This window comes from Ammospiza caudacuta, chromosome 6, assembly GCF_027887145.1.
Source record: "Ammospiza caudacuta isolate bAmmCau1 chromosome 6, bAmmCau1.pri, whole genome shotgun sequence".
Lineage (NCBI taxonomy): Eukaryota > Metazoa > Chordata > Aves > Passeriformes > Passerellidae > Ammospiza > Ammospiza caudacuta.
The window spans coordinates 39,621,367-39,636,992 of record NC_080598.1 but is presented as its reverse complement, the minus strand read 5'-3'; the positions used below and the strand labels follow the sequence as shown (position 1 = coordinate 39,636,992).

Genomic DNA, 15,626 nt, shown 5'->3' with positions numbered 1-15,626 from the left:
TCCACTGTTCCCTTTCTTTCAATTTGAAATGTTTGTCACTCAGAAACATAGATCCAAGCTCTAATGATAATGAAAGTTTCTAAATAAGATGTTAATTTTCAGCAAATTTAGGACTTCGCCTGATGCTTTGTAAAGTGCTGCCGATATAACTATGGATGTTGAAGAAACTTAGAGTGATGTAAGGGTACTTGGAAGTACTGCATTTCCTCTTCATGTAATTATTTTAAATGTTGTGTTGACAACATAATTTATTTTCAGATTTTTTACCGCTAATGTATATATTGATTATGAGATGAACTGCATCCAAAAGACGAACTAATCTCCATTTACAACTTTGTCCATATTACATCCTTTATGTAACAGATTAATATAAAGCTTTATTATGCTCTGAAAAATAGGCAGTTATGGATGGCCATCATTCCTTGGTTTACATACCCTGAGTGTTTGGGCTTCAGAGGGTGGACTGGGGGTGGAACGCCCTTGAGCAGCTGCTATTCCCAGCTGATGGTCAGCTGCTACCTTGCACGTGCATGTTGGGCACTGGAGGACACTCAATTTGAGCCATGGAGGCACCTCCCCTAACTGGTCCCAACATTTATTTCCTCTTTGATCTCACAGTTGCTAGAAATGCTTGTTCCCTGAGCATGTAATTCCTTGAAAGGTACAGGATATACACACACCATGTTATGCCTGTAGCCTGAAGTCTGAGTGGAATGATGTCAATTAAACAATGCTTTGTGAATTTCCAAAAATGCTACATTTTCACAAAGAATAAATCACATTAAAATAATGAAATTAGCCAGATTTTATACTCTTACATCATAGCGCAAAATTAATTCCATGGGATTTTCAGTGCCTTTTGAATGAAAGTTATGTTCATTATTTTTACAAAAAAATTTTAGTAAGTTAGCCAGTAAGTGACAAAGAAAGGGATAAAGAAAGCAAGCCACTATGTTTTTGACCCGATGGTCACAAAGCCAGGGCCAACACTGTTTATTTAGATAATATTACTCTAGTTCTCTCTTTTAACATTAAATTTGTTGGGACAAAATACATAGCAAAAATTTTCTTGGAGACTACACTAGAACAAAAATCATATTAACAAGGAGGAAATGTTCTAGATTATGATTTATTTGTTCTCCGAGTTTCTAACAACCGCGTTTGTAAAGTTGTGCGGGGCTCATTCATTTGAGAAGGAAATCAAAAAGCTGTGAAAGAAGTGCAGTAAGCAGTTTTGGCCTCAAGAGGGCAATATATCACCACGTCTGAAAATTTTCGAAATAAAAGGAAAAAAAACACTTTTTACTAAAATAGAACAGATGCTGTTCGCTTGTGGGCAAGTGCTAAATATATTGACCTCTGCTGTATCACTGACATGACTTAAGATATAATGACCACCATTCCTTTTCGAAATCAGAACGTTTAATTCAGCATTTCCTATTTTTCAAGGCTAATTGGTTAGAAGAGGTTAAGTCTGTCACCTCACAAGAGATATTGTAATTCTTTGACCCATGAACTTGTTTTGCAGTTAAGATTTCTGAATTTTTAAAAAGGGAAATTGTGATTGCCACTCTTTGCTAAATATGGCAACAGCAAGGAGAGATTAAGATTCACCACCTCTTCTCTTTACTCCATTATTATTCCTCTGGTTTCCTCATTTAGCCTCCTGTTATGCACCCGGTTCCTGTTCACCTGCAGTCTCCAAAGAAATCCTGTCACTATTAGTTCCTCCATTAACTTCTATTCATTTGCTTCCTAATTCATCAACTTTGCATTTTAGAAAGCTTCTTTTTTTAGTCATCTCTAGGGGGCCTTCTTCTACACCCTCTTCAGACCCTAATTCTGAACATTTTTTATCCCCAGAGTTGGACATATTTATGGAACAAAGTTTTAAAAAACTCTCGGTACTTGTTTCCTTTTACCTTTTCATTTTTAATTGCAGAATTGCAGAAGCTTTTCTGGTTTTTTACACATTTGCTTTTTATCCCCTGGCTTTCTCTACCTCAACAAAGCTGCAAGAGATCTGAGCTACAATACATGACCCTAGTTTGGACATACCTGAGACATTTTTAGGTTAGCTGCTATAATTGTCTTGTAGCTAATGGTGCAACAGATGATTTTAAATTACCCTGGGTGTCTTCAGTCATATATAGCTCAGTGAGGAAGCATTCATGTAGTCACATGCTGGCATCAGCAGAGAAAAAGCACTTAGTAATATTAAGTTACTGTGACTTGAACATCTACACTGTCTACTACCAAAAAATCTGTCTGCTTAGTGGTTCTTCCAATGTTAGCCTGGAGAGACTCCAAACACTGGCAAAGGAAACCAGAAGCAAATCCAGCTCTTGTTTGAGAAAACCTTACTTGACCTGAATCTAAGTCAGTGATCAAAATAACAATTTAGGAAAATTCAGATACAACCCCAGTTTGATACAGGAAGAATACCTCAGCTGTTTGTGAGGTTTATCTCTGCTCGAAAACCTGAAGCAAAGACAAGAAAACTATTTTTTGCCCTTTTGGTTACTTTCAAAATGAATAAAGAAAAACTGCATAAGCACACAGGCAGTCTGAAACAAGCCTCTGAGAGACAGTTTCCTGACCATATTTACCACAAATTATATTCACTGTGATGCCTAATGATGACAATGATTTGAGAGTCAGCATGATTTAATGGTTCATTCCTGATCATAAGATACTGGAAAGGATGAAGGAAAGAAAACTAGTTGCTGTCAAAATACATAAAGACACACAAGAAGAAAAAGATATGAAGAGATTTTGAGAAGTTATGCAATAATCTTATGTAAGTGGATTTGATCTTTCCTTTCAGGTTAATCCTCTCAAGACCCTTGCTCATTTGCCTTGCTCTGACTCATCTCTAGCATGTACACATTTTAAGGCAATGATGTGTTAACAGTAGATAGACTGGAATTTGATTTAGGTGAAAATTAGCAGCAATGTATTATTTAAAAAATTAAATATTTAGAATAGAGCATAGTGATTTTTGTATATTGTATGCTTCTCGAATATCCTGTACTTCCTCACAGAAGATACATTATACATGTGTACCATAGAGACTAAGTATATTATGTAACGTAATGTTGTAAGCTAGACTGTAAAACATTGTGAAAGGCATATCCCTATGAATGTAAAAGGGAGTGAACATTCTCTCTCACCCCTTTGTATTTACAATTTTTAAGGAAATATTAGTAACCATAATTTCAAATGTAATGGTTTTCCGTTTAATAAAGGAGGCACTTCAAGGAGCCGTAAAAACAATACAGTAAGTAGGTAACAGGAGAGATCTGAAGTTATCTCAAATTCTTCCCAATGAACCAATCTTCTTCCCAGCACCTATAAGACACAGTCACAGATGACTCAATCATAGAAAATCCTTCTTAAACCACCACGCTCACACTGAAGTAAATTCCCAATAGCAATTTGACTCTGTTTTGAAAGCTTTCAAACCTGCTTCAGTGATTTCTGCATGTCTTTCTCTGTCTTCATGAGAAAACTTTTGCACCAAACAATCGCAGACAACAGAGCTTCAGTGTACTGATAGAAACAAGTATAGCATAAGATCGCCTTGAACTCTCCAGTGATTCATTGTCCAAACTACAGCTGTGTCCCTGTTGAATCTGGAGCTCTGTTGGCTATCCAGGTAAGTTACCTGGCACCCACTGCTCACCTTCCTGCCTATCCTTGGCTACAGTGAGAGCAAGTTCACCTCTTGCAGTCTTAGTCTTCCATCTCTCCACCTTCAACCCTTTTACACCCTTTACCCTAATAGCAGAGATCCACAGATCCTCAAACAATATCAAGAAAGTTTCCAGTTCACAAATAAATAATGTGGATTCTCTCATTGTAGCCTGTGGCTACGCTGTGGTATAGATGATTAAAGACATGATTCTGGGTCACAAAGCCAATGGTCACATAAAGCTGACCTGACTGTGTAAGAATGGAAATGGAGGGCTCAGAAACATTTATATAAAAGAAGCTGCTTCTTGGTTCATCTAAGCTGTTCATAGCCATCCCTGTGGTATCTAAATATGTACAAAAAAAGACAGAATTATGAAGCTTTTTACAGTCAGAGGTCTCACATCAGATGTGAGCCAAACATTGGATATAGGCATATCCACTACCACCAGTTCTAAATGCTAGTGAAGACATACCCTCAAAGCAATGCCACTAAAATTATTTGGGAGCAGATTTCTTTCTATTTCTTTCTCTCCCCCTCTCTTGCCTTCCCCCCACCACAAATTATTTGGAATGACTTGCCAAATCCTGAATGCAAAAAATCCCTGATCTAAAACTACTCACTGCCAAATCATTGTGAGGTCTTTACAGTGGAAATTCAAACCATTCTGAACAAGCGAATGCTTCACAAGAGAAATGTTTCATTTAGGAAGCATAATTCCTGCAGTCAGCTGCAGAGTTAAAAATGCAGAATTCTCACAGTTTAGATAGAACTTGCCATTTTTTTGGAAATTGCTGGTTTCAAACATGCTCAAACTATTTCTGGTAAAGCAAATGCCAAAGAAAAGTGACTGTACTTGGCGGAGCTGTTTAAAATTCAAGCAAACTGTTAGGAACTAAGTGTTTTGGAGGAACAGAGGGCTTACTGTATTTCAATATCTTCTAGCAAAGCTCTATTTGTCTGCCTAAATCTGAGAGTTCCATATGTATACAACATTATTGCTTAATAATGTTTTAACCAGCTTGAAGGCTTTTGAAGCAGGGGAGCATCATCAGACTCAAAACAGCAAAGCACAAACTTGTCTCTCAGTACAAAATGTGAAGTGACATTTTCAATTATGCTGCACCAAGCAGCAAGACTGCTGAGAAGACTGCAGAGCTGCCAAGGAATTTCTGGATCTGATACCTCTTTCACTTACTGTTTTTTATAAACTGGTCATCAACCAAAAGAAGTATTTCAATCTAAATTGTATGAAGCAGTGTAAGTAAGATTCAGAAATGAACAGATTTTGGCAAGCATACTGTTAGGAAAACTATGAAAAGCCATTTTTTTAAAGGAGCAAATATTAGAAGCACCAAGTTATTGAAAGCAAGAGATATAAGGGGAGCACTACAACACTTTAAAAATTCTTTATCTGGTAATTCAAAGAAGCCAGGTCAGTGCCATGTTGATTATGTTTGCTTTTTTGCTCCTATTCTGACATTACTGATTTCAGTTCCATGTTTCTCTTTGTTGCTAGGCTTCATCAGAGTTGTCAGTTCCTATTTGTTTTTCACTACCTTATCCCCACAGCTCAAACTGCATTTGACTTCTCTGCAAGTTTTTCCCTCTTATCACCTCCAAAATTTCCCCTACAGCAGTCCAGCTTCTCCCTTACCTAACTGGTGAGTTTTCAGTCCACTCTCTGTCCATAAGGAACTCTGTCCCCTTTCAACCTAAACAAATTATTTCTCCTCTGTTAAAAAATGGTTGGAGAGCTGACACAAACTGGCTCTCCACTACTCAAATGGACTTCCAGCCACATCTCCATACCAAACTTGCTCTACCAATCCATTAAGCACTTTATTTGTTAAGATATGATATTGCACTCTCCTCTACAGGCTGCACTGATCCTTGGGACCCCCTTAACAGGAAAGTTATTCCCATCACTACAGTTTAAAACAGGGGTCTTAGATCTCCGCTCTCCTGGGGCATCCTGGGCTCAGGAGGGGTAAACGGTTAGAGAAGGGTGAGGGGCTCCCTGCCTGGGTCCTGGAAGGCAGTAAAATTTTTATCCATCTCTTTGCTATAGGAACCCTGGGTCATGCTGTAACTGACAGCTGAAAAACTCATAGATCAGCATTATTTTATCTCCTTATCACAACCACAAGGTGGGTTGCTAAGGCTGACTGGGCAACACAGACAAAATATGGAGTCAATAGAGTTCAGGACAAGTTTATGAAACGTCATGTACTGAAAATATGGGATCAATCGATATCAAATTGCTTCTTGCAGAGGAAGTACAACTGCCTCTTTTAAAAATTGAGCCTGTGATAAAACAAGCTATAAATCTATATAACAACAAAAACAAACAAACAACAAAAAAAAATAGCAGTTTGCTCCATTCAATTAACCCAGAGGCCTACAAAGCAAACACATCTTCACTTAAATGAAGTGCCTTGCAAATGGTTAGAAATGTAAATTTTAATAGTGCCCTCTGAAAACAAGTAGATGGAATTATCAATGACCACATATTACAGCACAAGGATATCAGTATAGTCAATTTAGTATCCATTTCTGGAAAAAGATAAAACTGCCTGAACAAGGTTACTTTATTGTTATTGTATTTTATTCACATAAAATGATTGAAAAATAAACAAAGTGCCATTAGATCAATTCAAAATAAGTTTTTGCTCCCAATTGAAATATTTAAGTTTGCACATAAAAATAGGGGTGAAACCCAATTATTCACATGATTTTAAGGAAAACAGCTTTCTTACAGAAACAAACCTTGAAGCATTCTCAAACTGATACTCTGAAGTCCTAGTGTCACATATGAGAAGTGGCAAAGAGCCAAATTCTTATAGCAAAGAACTCTATTGGCATTATCTGTGAGAATGCTGCTTTTATAGCTGTTCCCTTTTTAGCTACTGTAACAGAAACTATACAGCCTATTCTGCATTCTAAAATTCATTTGAGGCAGCTCCTAAAAGCTGGACTAAAACAATGAGAGGAACTTTGAGAATTTGTTATCACTCCTTTTCACATTTAACTCCAAAAAATAATTTCTGAAACATAAAAGTAACAGTCTCATAAATTGTTTTGCACTCCAGAATAAAGGTGCCCATTACTAAGGGTACAAAATACATGTGCCAGAGGGTTACCTCCAGTAGAAGACAAAATATGACAAGATTATGCAATATTTATTGCAAAGCAAGAAAGTGGCCCTATGTAAAAGCAAATGGGGCTGTAGAGCAGAGTTCTATCTGTAGACAGACAGGAATATTAACGGGATGATAATGCCCATGCAAGGACATCAACCTAATTTGCAAGTATGAAAAATAACAATTTGTCAGTTTCTGCCCATGACTATAATTTCTATAACTAAGGAATTATTAATTTTTAATGCTTAAGCATATTTTCAACAATTTACCTTCATTGATATATTACTAGATTTATACTAATTCAAAATTATTCCCATAATAATCATAATAAAATACCAAAATTTCCTTGTTTTTCCTATTACCTAGCTAAAATATTACTTTCAATGATTTTGAGGCTTCCTGTTGTTTCTAAGTTGTCATAACCTCAAAATGAAAGACTAAGTTATTTTCGTTTTGCTTACAATCTTAATAAATAAAATACATCATGCTAGACATTTGCAGCAGTACAACTGGATTGGATTACTAATGGGCATAATATGCTTCTTCTGTCCTCAAAATTAAGTTTACCTTTCAGATCTGACTTCTTCAGCACAAAACTGCTGCTAACAAAAGCAGTACTGAATTATTGCTAAGACATATATTTGTGAAATTAGGAAGTTCCTTTTTGAGTAGGATACATGTTCTTAAGTAGCAGAATTAACACAAGAGCCAATTTACAATAATTGAAAAAAGCAATGACACGTTTTTGATTCTTGTCTTAGGGAATTGGGAAGCAGGAGATCTAGTAAAAGAAAGAACTTAATTGTGATATAGGTGTGGTATTTTTCCTTAGATTCCTCTTTGTCCACAAGATTTCATAGCAGCTCATAAAGGAGGCATTTTCTGTTTTCTTATCACTTATGTCAAACTAAAGTATCTCAGCAAGGCATCATATTGTCACTGAGGCAGGATTTACCATGGTCAGAGCTTTTGAAAAAGTGAAAAATTGGTTTTTAACTAGTCTTACAAGAAGATTTAATAACTAGTAATAATAGAAAAACTTGGGTAAATAAGCAGCTTGGGGAAAACTTATATTTCTTTAAAAGAGTTTAATTTCTATTAAGTATTTCAAAAATTTTCACCTGGTTATTTTTATTCACTATTCAGGAAGCACATTTTGTGAAATATGAAACTTATGTGCTGCTTTTAAGCTGATGGAATACTGAGCTCTCTCTTCCTAGCAGTCCTCTTTGCATCTGCTTTTCTTTCTGTTTTAAGCCCTTCTTTTACTATGAGCCAAACGCACTTCATGAGATTATTTCCAAATTCCACATTAACACTTTCCAAACATTCATCACAACCAGAAACACTGAGAAATTGTAGAAAATGCAGTGTCAGCAGCAATCAAGCTCCTCAAGGACAAGAGCAGCAGCTTGAGTCAGCAGCTGGAAGGGTTTACCCTGGCCACACAACAGCTACCCACTCTTAATTGCTGTCACAAGCTCAATCCACTTTCCAGAGGAGGTGAGGAAAGGATGGAGATGTTACAGCTGATTCTTACTGCTCCATTCTGGTAGGATTGAACTGCAGCTGCAAGGACTCACACAAAGACAGACGGCCCCTCAAAAGACAATTACCTTTTCAAAAAGTTTGATAAAAATAAAGATCGTGATTTGAGAGTATGATACAAGAAGTTTCTCTGCCACCTGTGTTGTGCCAAAAGGAAGTCAGCATCTAGTGGAAGGCACTGGTCCCCAGACCAACAATCCCATTCTTAAACAGGCTCTTGCAGTGTCATTTGAAAGGCAGCATCTTATGTATTCACGAGGAGCTTTGATGGGCTTTGTTGCTTGCACAGAATGAAGGGCTCTGTATCTGTCAGCTTCAGCTGGACTAATTTTCAACTCTACACAGACTCCAGGACAGAAACAACTTGCACTTACTAAGACAGTTCTTTCTTACAAAGAGTCTTTCTTACAAAGACTCGAGGATGAGCCCTACCCATGAAGACAGAGGGAGAAGTTTGCATCATTACACACTGCCCTTTACAGCTGACACGTGTTGCACCCTCATTTGTTTAAGCAGAAATTTCTCTTTCTTTATTTTCTACCCCTACTTTATATTCAAATATCTCTAGCTCAACTATTTCCCTACTAGTCATAATACTTCCCATGCCTTCAAAAGTTATAGAAACTGTGCTTGGTAAGAAGGACTTTCTGGCCATATAAAACTAGTCCTATATTGCAGATATCAGATTTGGCATTTAGACCAACATAACCCTTTAACACATGTTAAAGCATTTTGAAATCCAATAGAGATTGAGCTTTCTATTTCTGAAAACTTAAATGCTGTTGAGGATGGACATGAAATGTTTTGAGGCAAAGAGTTCTCTGCAATGGCCAGGAAGACAAATTAATCAGAAAACTGAAAGAAACATTTACTGTGAATGTAATCTAAGAATTATATTAGTGAGACAGCTAGATCTTTATTTGATTATTCATTCAAATTCACCTCACTTTCCAAAGTTTATCTTTATTCTCAAAAAAACTTAGTGAAGTCCCATCTCATCTGAAGTTTAATGGAATAGTATACAATTATTGCTCTAGCATATTGCACTAATACACTGCTATTATTTAAGAAGGATTATATAAGTTAATAAAAATAAAGTGATGCTTAGTTCCACCAACACAGGAGGGAAAATAATCACTGCAAGGGAAGAGAACTAATTAAAAAGAAATGTTGCTATTATACCTAATTTGACAGGAATCAAGATTCCTATTCTTGGACTAAAGCAAATCATTTTAATGAACAAAATAGGCAGATGATATCAAGTATAATTTCATTCAAATACAGCAAAGATCCCTCATTCTCTAATTTTATTTTACCTTTCCTACAAAAAATACCCATGTACCCAATCCTGGCAAAGAGAAGTGCTGTTGGTAAAATAATGTTTTACCAAGTTTAAGGGCATTGATGTAAGTAAAATAATATAGGCAAATCCTATTTAGTTAAAGTTAAGTTCAATCCATTATAATTACAATAACTGCTGCTCGTCTCTACTCCCAGCAGTCACTTGAGAAGATGATTTTCAGCATTAGAAGAAAACAAAAAAGCAGCCTTATCCCTGCCAGCATCTCCATCTCCACACATAGGCTCCTCAAGAACATAGTAAAAGAATATAGATTATTGCCTTACCTCAATTTTTTCCCATATGGCTTCATAATTCTCTTGATGTTGTATATCTTGCATCAGTTGATGAATTAAAGCTGATTTATTTGAAGGAGAAGTCTCATTCCCTGTGGGCTGAGTGGCAGCAGTCCTTTCTGACTTTTCTTCAATGTATTTTTTAATGCAAGATACAGGCATACAAAGATCTTCATCAGAGGGAATATCACTGAGAGGCCCAGATTCAATACTGTCACCTAAGGAGGATACTATATCACTTGAAGAACTTGGTGAAATTCTACCCCTTTTTTTGTGCTTTTTTGTCTGATATGTTGGATACATTTCTGAATCTGAGTTCATTTCTGACAGCTCCCAGTCATCAATGTTTTGAATGGTTTCTCTTCTGGGCTTTTGGGGCAGCAACTTTGTCAAATTTTCAAGTTTTAAAGCTAATACTTCAGTCTGTTTGAGATGTGAAGGAAGTGCTAAATACTCATCAGATCCATACCACACCTCGCTGTCCTTAGTGGTTTTTTGAGTGTCATGTGGTGTTGAAGATAAGCTTTTATTTTTCTTCCTTCTCAGCAGAAGAGGGGATGAGCTGGAAAGCTCAGAACCAGCTGAAGAAGCACTGTTTTGGCTGTGCACTGGGGAGCTGAAGGGCTCAGTTTTACCTTGTGATTGCCCATTTGGATCTCTCTGGTTACAAGAATCTGAGGATGCAGAAGAATCTGTTTCTGTCTCCTCCAGAGACTTAGAGCTATGAGAAGTAATTCCATTCTGCACAGAACACCCTCCTTTTTTGACCTGGGTTGATGGAGCTGTTTTACACATACTTCCAGGTGTTCTGTCAGTTTTCAGTTTCTCTGGAGAATCACGAGACTTCTTGTGTTTTGATTTTTCTTTACTGTTGTAGAAAGTACACTTTCCTAGAATTATGGGACTGTCTTTAAAGTGATTATTTATTGTGTACTCAAGATTCTTATCACTTATTGTATTTAAGCAATCGTATGACTGACTAACTGCAGATGGACTGTTAGTATAGGGAGGCTGTAAAGCTAGGCAAAGCTTGGACCTGTCTGGTGGATCTAACAATGAGGGTGTACTTCTACTCATTTCATTTTTAACTATTTGAGAGAATTGCCTTTTTAAATCGTTGGCTTCTATGTACTCTTTAAACACATCATCTTTCAGAAACAGACCTCTTTTTGGCAATGTAGGCTGCGTAGGAGAGTCTTCATTATAGTTAAAGCAGTCTCTTATGGACCTCTTAGGCGTTGAATTTTCACAGTGAGAGTGTTTGATATTTTCACCAGTGTGCTGTGGAGGATTGCACTCTGGATTCTTTGATATGGAAACTGCTTTGCTGTCAGTAGGTAAACCACCATTTTCAGAGGAAGGTTCTTTAGAAAGAGAGGAATTTCCAGAAGGAGATGCTAGTGAAAGATCATGTGATGCTTTCTTGTCTTTGGTTTCTTCTCCATCTTCTGCTGAAAGAGGTACATGATTTTCTTTCTCCTTCAAAGCTTCATTACACTGGGAAGCAATGGAATCTGTTGCTACTGCAAGTAAACCCACACTTCTGATAAGTCCTGGAAATTCCTTATCCATCTCACTGTAGTTCCACGATTCAAATGATTTTGCTTTCCCTTGACTGGAAGTCATGTCATCCAGAGCACCAAGCAAATCCTCACTAGGACTGTAGTCAGATAGTTCAAATGCAGTAATACCACAATCCAGGGACAAGTAATTTTGAGAACATTTGATGGTTAACTGTCCAGAATCATCAACTTCAGTTAAAGAGTCAAGACGATCCTGAAACACACAAAGAAATGGTTTGGGTTTTTTTTGGAATATTAATTTTCATATACAGAAAACACAAAGTACTGAAACAAAAAACAATTCCTGTGTTTCACTGCCTAACATTTAGAGAAGGGTTCATCACTGACCTGTCTCTTTTTGCCCTGTAATAAGCTAACCATTCTGAAGTATTTGGGAATTAAAAATGGCAGTAAATTGAAAAATGCTTCATTTCAGTCTGGTATAGCAAGTTACCTAAAACAGCAACTCACTTTGGTGTTGGTATTTTCCTCATTTAATTCTGCTTTCAGTTCTACATACTGAGTAGGTGGGGATTCTGAAATTCTATGCAGCAGACTTGAAGTATTTCCTGTGTTGACTACATCAAACAGGAGGGAGGGTACCTTGGGGGCAGCTGAGTGTACCAGTCTCCTTGTTAATCCTGTTTTCTCAAAAATCCATGCTGTTCTACCATCTTTCAGTTGATTGGCAGAATGTTTTTTCCAAGCATCATGTAGCAATGATGGACATTTGTTCCCATAATTATAAGATAGAGACTGGTAATTACATTTCCCCTTTTTTTTTGTAGTATTATCACCTGAAAATTTATTTGCCAAATATTTAGAGCACAAATGAAGAATGGCACAAGGAAAAGAAACTATAATGTTAATCCTCCAGACTGACATGCTCTCTTGTCAATATTTTCTCAATGGAAGTCCTTCAATCTCGGAAAAATGGACATAGCCAGAGGAGACCATCTCTGGTGGCAAATGAGATTTTAAGATCAAAGTAAAATTAATGCTTATAAATATTTTGGTCTCTTTTGAAGGACAGTAAAAAAATCTGATGAGATTAAGATCCAAAACTGCATGATAAAAAGCATTCACAGCAAAATTATATTTTGTATACAGTGTAAAGCATATTTTCAGTAGATCTTCTAATATACAAGACTTTTGCTTATAGAGACTACTTTAAAAAAATAACATGAAGGGGAGAAATTAATGTTCTAGGATTCTAATTTTACATGCCTAAAGCAGTATACTGGTCTTTCTTACCAGGTTTGTTCTCATAATAGTTTTTTGTATCAAACTCTGAGTATCTTCAATAGGTTTATGTCTGAATTATTCTCTGGAATAACTTGTTTCACTACACTGCCCAAATCCATAGTTTAAAGACCCATAGCATCATGTTGAAGAAGGCGCAGTAACCATGTAATCTCTCCAAATCACAATAAACTACGTGGATTTGGTCTGAACAGGAATCCTGTTGATAAAGAAGGCTATTGTTTGCCAATGCCTATAAAAACATACAATATCTGAGCCCTGTACTCCATCCACACCCCCCCCTTTACTTAAAGTAAAAACAGGATAAAATCCTCCAGATAAAAATATTTATTGAAAAAAAATTACTAGAAGAGTATTAGCCAGAGTCTTGGATACTGAATGTATCTCTTCTTTAGCAAATTCTATCCAGATGTAGATCCCAAGCCACAAATTTGGCATTGTCAACAGCTCAGAATAAAAAGGGGAATTGTCTATAAATCTGTCAAATTTATATATTGGAGCTGCATTTGTTAAGGAAAACAGTGACTAAACAAGCTGCATTGTCCGTCTAATCTCAGGAAATTATTAGAAACTGTAAAACCATATATAAATCAAAACCTTTCCAATGCCCCAAAGGCCTTTATTTTTTCTGAATAATGAGCTCCATTCCTTTGTCTCTTAAAATGTAGTTATTTACATAAATAAAATTTACAATCATATGCATTAAACCATCTTACATTTTCCAAGCAGCCTCTGAAATGTGTGCTTCAGATGAGTTTTATTTAATGCCAGTGTTATCATGCTTTTATTGTTTTTATTTCAGAAAAATATTAAATTTAATTATTTGTATGGCCACCAATAGGAATGCTGTAGTTAAGTTTTTTCCTTTCCATGTAGTAATGCTTCCTTTAAATATCCAAACACTAAAAAAAAACATGGGTAAGAGTAGATACAATTGTCCCTACATTCTATTTTATTTATTTTTATGTTCATCAACTAAAGCCAGTATCATTACACCTCATAAAAAGCTTGAGTATACCTGAAGGTTAGAAACTGCAGAGCAATTTCTATGGACCTATTCAAGCAATAGGGCAGAAATTTGATATCAATTTTGTATTCCTGCTATTGCTAGCCATTAAATTTATCAAATATTATTTATGTTTTAATTGGGGTGGATAAAAAAAAAAAAAAACTCAGTGTATTTCATGTCATAATACCATGTAAGCCTATCTGGCAACATGTGTTTTCCCTACTGAAAAATAATCTTTTCTTGCTCAGTCAGTCCTTCTCTCTATAGCAGAGATGGTTTTTACAGCAGCTGCAATCAGATCCAGATGGAACATTTCCTGTTTCTTAGTATCTGAATATGCCGCTTCTTTATGTCTTGAAATTACCATGTCCTTGTCATAAAATAATGACTCCCCACTGACTCACAAACCTGGGCATAAAGACAAGAGTAGATTTCCTTCAGCCCTGCCAGCATTTTATCAGCAAAGGCAAAACAGAAATTGGATCTGAAGGAGCCAGGTATATACACATCAGGAGGAGAGGATGTGGAAGGTGGCCCTGGGCATCTCTGTACATTGATTTCTGGACCACCTCCTTCGTTGTGCCAAAGAAAAATATAAAAACCAATATGGAGCAGAGAATTATTCACATTCTCTTTGAACTTGAGTGATATGAAATTTGGGACATGTCTAAGGGACTTCTGGCTTCCTCTGTAACACAGGTCACAGAATTCATGTCACTGATCTAGAGGTCTCTTTCTGTAAATGCATCTAACCTTTTCAAAAGCATTTCAAAAGCATATCTTAATCTGAGGACCATCAAATGAAAAATCTGCAACATGCTATCTATTAGCCATTAATTACCAGAAATGTCCATCTTTAAGTTTAAAAAAAAGTAGGCTAATAGTATCCTTCTAATTAAGTAAATTTAGTAATGATAAATTCAGAGGAAAAGGCATTTTAGTTAAATGAACTCAGCTTTAAAAACCATTTACAGGTATGTAAATTTGGCATACAGTCAGAGTAAACTGTACCAAATTTATGTATGCAGAAGGGAAATGTCTAAACTTTCGCTGAAGAAATCACAGCACACTGAAATTAACTTCTGAATTGGCTGTAAACCTTAAATATCCAAGTGACCAGATGAACCACTTAGGAACAGATGCACCTCTGTAAGTGGTGGGTTTTTTTCAGAAATGATTTGAAATAAAGAAAAAACATTGCTAGAAAACATTGCCACTAGTATTTTATTTCTGAAAGTTGATCTTAATTTGCACTAATTTGGTTCCAAAGAACAGGTATCTGCTAATTTTTTTTTTTTTTTATTTAAACAAGTGTAGCAAAATACCTAGAAGTAAGTAATCTTTAAAACTGTCATCCAAGCAATTTTAAATGTGCAAGAGGGATGAGGTGCTTGGAACACAGATAAAACCCTTCAAATTTGATTTAGTTACTGTACCTCCTTAGTCTCTTCAGAAAATGCTTGCAGAATATCAGTCTGCCTGGTGTAGTTTCCATTGGCGTCCTGTAGCCCCTGGAGAATCCGTTCTCTCAGAACCAGGACAGAAACACGGAGCTGGTGCCAGAGCAGTTGCACTGTATGGATATCGACTATCACATTGACAGAGTAAGACAGAAGCTTCAGGGAAAACTCAGTCTCTAGCAGAGCATGAATTTGTTCAACGTGATCAGATATATCTTCACAAATATCCTGCAATGGAAAAACAAAGGAGATATTTAGCTATGGGCATGGTCCCTTCATGGATCAGATCTACTTTTCATGTACTTTTAATTA

The 15,626-nt window shown here is 36.3% G+C and overlaps 1 protein-coding gene across 2 annotated transcripts in view; it reads right to left on the bottom strand.

Moving 5' to 3' along the window:
* Positions 1-15,626, bottom strand: part of AKAP6 (A-kinase anchoring protein 6) — a 256,747-nt gene that overhangs the window by 162,991 nt on the left and 78,130 nt on the right. For both annotated transcript variants that reach the window (XM_058807155.1, XM_058807157.1), the window contains exons 3-4: positions 15,291-15,542; positions 10,012-11,796 (exon numbers count right to left, since the gene is read on the bottom strand). In XM_058807155.1, the coding sequence (XP_058663138.1) occupies positions 10,012-11,796; positions 15,291-15,542 (2,037 nt within the window). The remainder of the gene's footprint in view (positions 1-10,011; positions 11,797-15,290; positions 15,543-15,626) is intronic.